Source organism: Fulmarus glacialis, unplaced genomic scaffold, assembly GCF_000690835.1.
Source record: "Fulmarus glacialis isolate BGI_N327 unplaced genomic scaffold, ASM69083v1 scaffold33746, whole genome shotgun sequence".
In the NCBI taxonomy this organism is placed as follows: domain Eukaryota; kingdom Metazoa; phylum Chordata; class Aves; order Procellariiformes; family Procellariidae; genus Fulmarus; species Fulmarus glacialis.
The window spans coordinates 24,973-34,848 of NW_009216778.1; the positions used below are offsets into that span (position 1 = coordinate 24,973).

The 9,876-nt window shown below is 46.4% G+C and overlaps 1 protein-coding gene across 1 annotated transcript in view; it reads right to left on the minus strand.

Annotated features, from left to right (window-relative positions):
• AHCY (adenosylhomocysteinase) overlaps positions 1-8,716 on the minus strand; it is a 25,256-nt gene extending 16,540 nt beyond the window's left edge. Inside the window, exons 1-3 of the mRNA XM_009579428.1 lie at positions 8,531-8,716; positions 6,185-6,260; positions 4,152-4,304 (exon numbers count right to left, since the gene is read on the minus strand). Of these exons, the coding sequence (XP_009577723.1) occupies positions 4,152-4,304; positions 6,185-6,260; positions 8,531-8,665 (364 nt within the window). The 5' untranslated portion in view covers positions 8,666-8,716. The remainder of the gene's footprint in view (positions 1-4,151; positions 4,305-6,184; positions 6,261-8,530) is intronic.
• Between the last annotated feature and the right edge of the window lie 1,160 nt (positions 8,717-9,876).

Genomic DNA, 9,876 nt, shown 5'->3' on the forward strand with positions numbered 1-9,876 from the left:
ACCCTCCGGGCCCCCAGGGGTGCTGTGCCTCCCCGGCACGGCTCCAGAGCAGGTACCTGCACCCTCCGGGCACCCAGGGGTGCTGTGCCTCCCCAGCACGGCTCCCGAGCAGGTACCTGCACCCTCCAGGCACCCAGGGGTGCTGTGCCTCCCCAGCACGGCTCCCTAGCAGGCTACAGGAGCATGGTTCCTGGGAGAAGGCAGGCAGGTGCTTTGCCCCGACCCTCGGTGTTTTACCTGCCTGGCTGGAACAAGAGCCACGTCAACAGCCGCCAGGAACCCAGGGGCTAAGGTCAGCCCCCCTGCAAGGGGGGGAAAGGGAGGAAAGAGGAATCCCAAATTTGTACCAGAGCTCAATTAAGCGAGAAAGAATAAAGCTTGTTAAAGTAATCTTCAAAGTTCACAACTTAAGCCCTCAGGAAGCGCAGCTTACTGCATTTTCCCCAGCCTGCATCTGGGAGACACATGCCCCCGGTCCGAGCTCTTCCCACTTCCAAACTGGAGGGACCCGTGGCAGCCCCCCAACTCTGGCCCCCCCCAACCCCCTAACGCACCCCCTGTGGGGGGACCCCCACAGTCACACTCCATGCATGGAGATGCTACTACAACCCCCTCATCCAAACTCCTCTAGTCAGGTTAGCAGCATGCAGATGCCGATTCTGGTTCAAACCCATCCCTGCTGCTTAAAAAAAAAAGCTGCAAACTGATCTAAGCCTAGATGAGCTACACAAGCCAAGAACACAGACAACTTCAGTTTAAATCTCCAAGTGTGATTCAAAGTGGTTTTCAAACCAGAATTTGTACAGATGTCTCAATGGAGTCTAAGACAGACAGAGCCATTAGACCTCCCTTTCACTTCCCAGACTACCAGGTAGAAGCTCCAGCACTCTGTCTCACACAAAGGAAGTGAGACCAACCACGCTAGAAGGAAATAAAGCTTGATTAGGCTGATTTGTCCCCACTGAGGTCTGTCTCATCACAGACCTCACACAGAGCCTTTGGTAACTAGACTCCCCACATGGTTACCTGCAGAGAGAACAAGTTCATGCTTTAGCATGTTTAGGGCTTGCTTGGAGGGGACAGCACAGTTTAAAGAACATTGCCTGATGCACAGTGAAATACAGCATCTGTAGTAAGCCCCTCAAAAGTATCTATTTTCCAGTGCAACTGCCTAGATAAGTACAATCATCCCCTTGTGAAGGGGATCTGTGGGAGGTCATGGCAGAAACCTCCAGTTCAAACCTGTCCTCTCTTTTCTGGTCTATCTGGCAAATAGGAGACACACTCGTCACCCTTCAAAAGCTCTCCAGGCTGACATTTCTAAGCTTAGCAGATTGTCTTTAAAATTGCACTCAGCGAACCTCACATCACACACACCAGCAGCTTCCCTTCCCTGAAGGCCACCTGCCTGCTGCCCCCAGGTGACACCTGTAGCTGGTCTAAACTACTTTGCAACTCTGCTGAAAGAAGTGCTGCCTACACCACTCAATTTCAATGCCTCAGTGACTTAAGTGACAGGAGAACAGCAAAGGGCCTACAGCAAGAAAAAGGTTGAATTAAATTGAAAAAGCCTTGCTAAACACTCAGACCTGCTTTGCTCCCCTGTATTTCTTACCTGATCAATGAGCAGCTCTGCATCAATGGATCACAATGATCCAATCTTCTCCATCCTTTTTCAACAGTAGTCTTCTGCACAGATGCCAGAGACAACCCTTGCATGAGTTCACACGACTTTCCCCTTTGTTCAGTTCTAGTTTTCCCCCTCCTACCTTCATTTATCTTGGTTTTAAGGGCATTTAGTTTAGTGGAATAAGCCAGTAGCACAAAGGCCATTCTGCCCTCTAACAGCAGTCACAATTAGGGAGAAGGAAAGCTTGCTGAGCATTTCCACACAGCTATTTAACACATCTCCTAGTTGAAGTAGACTTGAATGAGCCCTACTTTCAACTGTTAGTTGCACACCAGGACTGAACTAACTTGTTTAAATTAGAAGCAGCTCAAGCATGGAATATAGACAGTTTCCTCTGAAATTAGCCCAGAAAACTTGTCCAGCCTTTAAATGGCAAATGGCACTTTCAGACGCTGCATGCCGAAACATCTCCTGTGCTAACAATCCAGTCTTTCCACACACTGTGCATGCTCTGCTAATGTTACTCTTGTCCTACCTCTTCCCCAAAGAGGTCAAATATCACCACAAGCCCTTAGGATATATTAGCCTCTATTATCTTCAAGTTACAAAGAAATGGATGCTACACAGCTTCATTTAAGCAGTCTTTGCAACAAAGGGCTAAGCACAGAGCTCAGTTAAATGAGATCAAGACTCTACTCAGTGGGTCCCATTCTGGAAGTTTTGCTGTTTCCAAGGAGCAATGGACTAGAAGGTAAAACAGATTAAGTTCTGTCACACTCCACAGAGATCAGTCTTCTGAACTATCGTCAGTGCAGACAGCGCACATATTTTGGCAAGGGAAATGCTGACAGGTATGGCACCCTGCCTAGATTCTTTAAAAACCCAGTGGAAGAGCCATTCCTACGAATTTAGGAAGCAACCCCAGGCAGTAGGGATGTTTTTTATCAATGGCAGACTAGAGATGGACACCAAGACAGGAGACATTTCAACAGCAACTGCCCTACTGCACTGTACTATACTGGTCCCTTCCACACCAGGAACACAAGACAAGTAAGAGGGAGCAAAGGGCTAGAGGGGAGAAAGAAGCAGACAGCAGGAGAGCTGGAAGAGTGAAAGGAGCTCAGCACAAGGACCCCCAGGAACCAGGACACCAACTGAGGTGTTGCATGTTCATGGCAAGGAAACAACCCTGCAAAACAGAGTACGAACATGGAAAATACATTTTTTGGCCTCTGACAATGCCGGGGATGCATGAAGAATTGTGGTATTCCTTGGCATCAAGTGGCAGGAAAGCAAGAGATCATGAACATCACACAGAGGCAATCTAGGAAGCAAGAGACCTTTGACAGAAGAGAGGGAATCCCAGCACAGCTGAGCAGACACCAATGAAAACCTCTCATTACAGTTTAAATAACACAAAGATGTTGACTGTTGGATTACTAATGACATCAGGTTGAGGATGAAGGATAAAGTGAGGCCTGTCACACAGAAGTTTCCTCTTCCTTGTGCCCCTACCCGCATGAGCACACGGATGGGAAGCAGCCCCAGACTCCTCCCCTCACACAGCCCTATCCATGTCCTGCTGCCTCCAGATTTTTTCCCCATAGCTTCCTCTTAAAGCAGTGCAAGAGTCAGAGGAGAGCTGATCCAGCAGGCTTCTACAGCAGCCTCACCTCTACAGACCAAGAATGAGCATCAGCACATCTCACTGTATCAGTTTAGTTTCCACCCCATATCACCATCCAATTTTCTTCACATCCCAGATGAAACACGCCCTTTAGCAACGCTGGGCATCTGTGGCTTGCAGCAGCACAGATGGACACTGGCAGAGCTAAGGACAATCTGTCATACTTGCCAGGCACAGATCAGCCTACTACTGCAGGTCATGCCAAATTCCATTCAGATAAATATTTTTACATAAACATGTGCTAGTAACAGCACACTGATCTGTTTTTAGTTTTACTAACTTACACTGAAGGTAGTAAGCCAAAGCACAAGTCCCAACCCTGATTCCATCAGCATCCTCGCTGATGTAAACTGGATGAGTTAATGCCTTGTAGTTTATATAAGGTAGAAAACTTCCCTTTCCAAGAAAGGCTACAGGTTGTCATGACTTCATCCAGAGGTGCACTAAGAGGATGGGGAAGAAAAAGCATTAATGTTGAAAATATTAATTGCAAGCAGACATTAAGCAATTCTAAAACACAGCCCATTTCCAGGAAGCTTTTGGCAAGTCAGTAGTACCACTGGTCATTCTCAGGTAATGGGCACTGTGAAGGATGGGCAGGACAGGTCACTGTAGCTTATATATTACAGAGCAGAGACGGACACAGCTCCTGCAGATAAGAAATTCTGGTCTTGGACTGTAAGCAATTTTCATAGACTCATTCATAGCCTGTTTGCACATGCCTTTCCCACCTCCCCCACCCCATTTTACACAAGCAGGGAATTCCCACAGAAACAGACTGCCTAAACAGCCTCCGAAGGAGAACTCTGCCTGACAAAACAAAATACAAGTCACCTTTCAAGAGCTGCGGGTATTTGGTATGAACGAGGTTGGTAAGATCTCCACCATCATCCAAAATCATGTTGAGGGGCTGCCCATCCTTGAAGTACAGGGTCTGCTCAATGCACCACAAATATTCCTCATCCGTCTCCCCTTTCCAGGCAAACACTGCATGGGAACAAACACAAACAATTAGCCAGTTTCTTACTCAGCATGTAGTAAAGCAGCCAAAGGAAGATTTCATCAGCAGCTCTCAGTAGCAGAGTCAACAGACAGATGATTATCTGTGCCTGCAGGCCAGAAAAGACATTTGCCTTAAAAAAAAAGATCTCAGAATGAGCAGAAGTGAAATCTCTTTGCCTTCTATTCCAGGCCACGAACTTGGTCAAAATTTTTGAGACTTCACTGCTCTCCTTATTCTTCTTTCATGTTAAGAGGGAGAAGGCAAAGCAAACTAAAGCGGACCTACCCCACTTGCTCCCCTAATACACCCTATGTTACCAGGAATTAGAAATAGCCAGTGGATATATTGATACAGACAAATGGAAACAAAACTACAGCACTTTCTAGCACAGCACAAAAGAGGAACTAGACTTCAGCATGAGCTAAGCACCAGACTACAAACTCTTCAGCAACTCTGAGTTTAAATTCTAGTTTCTAGCACAGTGCTAAAATCCAAGCTGCCACGCCTTGTCTGCTCTTATTAGGGCATATTTCTCTATCAGTACATCTACCACCAGCAATATGCTGCAACCACTAGCATGTTGTATCTAGCAGTATTTTTGCCTTTCCAGGCATTTGTACTGGCTTCACACTACACTTGAGCCCCAGTGGTACTCAGCCATTCAAACGAATATTAGGCACATGATTTACATACCCCAACATTTGGCTATGTTGTCATGTTTTCACTGTTTACACAGAAAACTAACTCTTGAGCCATGAAAAGCCAATCATGTAATTGCCCCTTTTGAAGTGTTCATCAGTATCTCATACTGTATCCAAAGGATCAGCTTTCCTCCAAGGTCTCATAAATTCAGTACGTGAAATGCAATATTAACAAAAAGAGCAAGTTCCACAAAACAAGGACACCAAGGGCACAGGTCAAAAACTTAGACAAACACTTCACCTGTAAACTGCTCTTGAGTTTTGGGTGTTGAGAGCAGTGAGAAAGGCAATATCCTAACATCAGATCTAGAGAGTCCTGCCTGGTCCTTTGACATCATATGCGAGAGGCAGAGGAGGTGATGCCTGCAGCTAGGAATGCTAAAGGAGCCAATGAAGGCACCACTTTCTTCTGTTACCTTAGAATGGACCACAGCTGGGGAAGGACTTGTGGCAATAGCCAATAATAACAGAAATGAGGGACACCTCCCAAAGCAAAGAACCAGGCTGCCAGAAACAGGAGTTAGCCTCTGCCAACATCTGGCCTCAGGCCATGCAGTTCCCAGCACAGAGCCATGAGGACTGCACATCCCTAAGCTGAGTAACACAGCAGACAGCTTAATGTATTCATACTGATCCACAAGGAATTACTCTTTATTGGAAGGTGACAGTAACAAAATAGCAGCATCCTCACAAACCGCTTCAGGGATATTAGGCAGCAACACAGCCGGCCTAGCTCTAGCCTTAAAGTATCTTGAGTATTGACCCTGTCACTGTAACAGGGCACACTGCAGTTAACATCCCTCCCCCGACCCGTTTAGCACCAAGCTTGCTGGAAAGCACCACACACCTCCATGTGCACACACCTACACACCAATCCGTTTAATTAGCCAGCCCACTCCATCATCTTAATGACCAGGCTTAAACCTGGTAACATACAGCCAGGCTCTTTCATAGCCTACCATCAGCCATTGTCAGGAGCGCCATGCATAGTCTGATGCAATGCAGCTTGAATCAAGTGTCCTGTTTTGTAACAGCCACTGCTTTTGATGGGCTATTTCTATCGTGAAGCTTGTTCAGAAGAGCTTGATTTGTACACAGTTTGATTTAGCTAGAACAGGCAGTACACCCCAACTCAGAGCCAAACTAGAACATGGAAAACTTACCAGGAATACCAGCTTTTGCAATAGCAGCTGCAGCGTGGTCCTGAGTGGAGAAAATGTTGCAGCTTGACCATTGTACCTGGAAAACAACTCAAGTTTTGTTTGCTGAACAAAGTTCTGAGATATCAGGCACCCTCTTCCAGACACAGGAGTTAAAAAGGGAGCAAGAGCAGAAAGGCATATTAGTGCAGATTCCTGCTTTTCTCAGTAGCTCTGCAAAGTTAAGGTGAAAACTAAATATCTGACTAGGCCAGGAAAAATAATGTCACTTTGGGAGAGAATGTAATGGAGCTTTAGCTGTGCCACATATTCAGCCATCTCCTTACTCACGAGAGCTTCTGCCAGACAGCCAGAGCATACATTCAGCTATAGATCTTCAGAAAGTACACAGTAGGGTGGGTTTAGAAAGTTTTGGTCAATAAAGTTCAGATTTTCAGAACAGCCACATAGCAAGTGTCCACTGAGGGATATGGACATGCAGTAACACACCTGCTGGCACTCAGAAGAGTCAGAAATGCAGCTGAAACTCTACACTCTATCAACAGGCATTCTCCAAGATTATGCTCACCCAACTCCCACTCTGTGCTTCAGTCATGGAAGCTTTTCCAGCTGAGCTAAGCATTTTCCCCACAGATTTCATAACTAGGCTCAGGCACCTAGAAAAGCAACAGCATGCTGCTGAGTTGCATTGAAAAGTATCTGCATACCTACTGCAGCTCCCCAGCGGGCACAGAAACCACCGCATCCCAGAGCCACACACGAGTTCTCACTCTGCTCCCTACAGGGCTGACTGGCAGGTATTTGTGTGCTTAATTGTAACAGACCTTGAGGGTAATAAGGCATAATCCTTCAGCCTGCTTTCAGATACTTATCCCACTTTATCAAGAATTGACACTTCAAAGTAAGGCTTGCAGTAGGAAGCACCTCATCGGAGCCTACGCAACCACCACTTGTCAGTGAAAACACACCTGGAAGGAGCACAGGAAAACTGAATTCATGACCTTAAGCACTGCACCTCCTCACCAGGGTTTTTCTAAGCTCCCTCCATATCAGTACAAATGACATCAGATGATGTCATGAAATTCAAAGTATGCAGAATACCTATATATTTTTTACACTTCAAGCACTTGATACAAGACATAAGCCACTTCAACTCTGCATCCTCAGATCTGTAACACCAGTTTGCGATAATGACATAGACCCTAGAATAACTGGCATACCTGATGGGCTCAGAGCCTAATACTTACATCATTGGTTATGAAGAGGATGCATTTTTATTACAGTTTTAGAACTTATACTCTGAGGCACAGAGCATTTATTCTATCTTTGTTAACATAGCATGCTGTCTAGACCTAACCCCTCCACTTTTTGAGGAAATGCCTTAGCTGCTACAGAGAGAGCTTCCCCTTCTCCCAGAGCCTTTTGATCAGCATGACACTGCTCAACTCTTCTAACCATTCCCCGGGACGGATCCCATATAGAGCACCTCTGGGCAGCCTAAGTTCAAGCAGCTAAACTTCAGGAAAAAGGAATTTCAGATCACATACATACTTAACAAAATCCATCATCAAGTTCCAGTCAGCTCCCTGCTCAGCACGCAAGCTATGTGGATTCTGCTCAGATGCCCGGCTCTCCTCATGGCCTGTACAGTGAACACTCAACCGTGATGTTTGGACTTCGTTCAGCAAGCCAGGCAGAAGACACAATGCAGTAAATGGCTTATAGGTATCTCAGTCTTTAACATGGACCAGGGTAACTCATACACAGCCACACAACAAATTCAAAGTCAGTGGAGTCCCCAGCCCTCGATCACTGAACCACACTGCCTCCCTGTTGTTTTCCTGCACAGCTCAAGGGCCAGCATGAACTCTCAGAAAGCTTCATTAGTTTTTGCTGACTTTACCAGGGCACAGTGTGCTTCTTAATACAGGCTAATCTGTGCTGGAGGCGGTCACTAGAGCTTCAGCATTACCAGCAACAGCACTGCATGCCCGAGCACAACACAATTGCGTGGGAGCAGCTTTCGGCACCACTGCTCAGGGTGCTGTACACACAGCTGACGGAGCTGCTGAAGCCAGCGACCCAGCCCAAAACAGGCACTCATGAAGATGCAGCTTGTCCAGAGGGAAGACACATACCACATCCCAGAGGTGCACACAGTACAGATGACAAGCTTTTTGCTTAAGGAGAGAAGACATAATCCATCCACCTGGAGATCGCAGCAAGGTCTCTTCCAGAAAGTACAGACATTTGCCAGGATCCCCTAAGGTAGTTATATAAGCAGAAGCAGTGCCCCAGGCAGAGCATTACCTAAGAGCACACTGAAGGAGAAACTCAGAGACACTTTACCTCAGCTCCCAGCTCTAAAAGGGTCTCTATGAGAACTGCCGTCTGCACGGTCATATGAAGGCAACCAGCGATACGTGCACCTTTCAGCGGCTTTGATGCAGCATACATCTCCCGCATCTTCATCAGCCCTGGCATCTCATTCTCTGCAATCTCAATGGCCTTGCGACCCCAGTCTGCAAGGCTGATGTCAGCTGCAAGAGGAGGAGGACAGGTGTCAGAGATTAAACAGCTGAGACCTTGGTATCTGTTCACACATTTGTGGATAGGCATCAGCTGCAACAGCTGAACTGAACACCCAGCAACAGCTGGGAGACAGAGTTGGGGGAAAAACAGACCCTGTTCTGGTTACTCCCAGCTTTTTTACTATGGTGCACAGGTTTTCAAACAAGTTTAGACCAAACCTAACAGTCCCTCTGAAAAACATGTGCTCCTGTATGAGCCTATTAATCAGCTGTGATCTAGTGTGCAGATATCCTGAGGCCCATTAATTCAGTAAGCCCCAGCCTTAAGCACTCCTCCTTACAGGCCAGCTCCTCTTAAGAGCTAAGCTGCACGGTTCCTACCCCCTTGGATCCACAAAGATTATTTTCAAGGCACCATAACTACCTTAGTTACAAGTCTACTTCTGCCTTTGTAAAAAGGATCTATAATAGAAAGGTTCAGCAAAAACTGGACAAAAGAGACTTCCAACAGGCTAGCTCAGGGTAGAAAATACTGCACTCGCCATGAATGTCTGACTCCAGCATTAAAAAGGCAAGGGCCAAACAGCTGGTGCCTAGGGGCACCACTCTGCAGCATCAGCCAACACCAAGTGTCCCTCTTACTCGGTTAGCTCTTGCAGAGAAGATTTCAGAAGCTTACCATTACACTTAAGAACATGGTCAGATACTTTCCTTTCACCTACCTCATGAACATAGGCCATTCAAAGCACTCGGGAACACCAGGAGCTCTGAGTCAGACTGCTGCATTTAATACAGACAAGCTAATTGCATTTTGATCCAGAATGAAGCCTAGGGGCCGCTGAAGCTATTGCCTACGCATTAGCTGCCTGGTGCACAGCCTTTACACCAACGCAGGACTGAAAAAAGCCCAGGCAATGGAAGGACCATGGAAACAACTATACCAAGGGGAGGGGGGTGTCTTGAATTTTACCTTAAGGGCTCAGTAGTTTTACCAGGGCTGCTTAAAAATATAACCTGTAGTATTTTAGGTTCATAGCCTCCAAGGCAAGTTATTTATGAATCTGAGCCTTACAGACTAATGTTCTTCTCTTTGAACTTAGCCTTCAAAGAACACACAACTCTTTATAAAAATGAGGGGTTTTGTGGAGTTTCAGGTCTACAAAA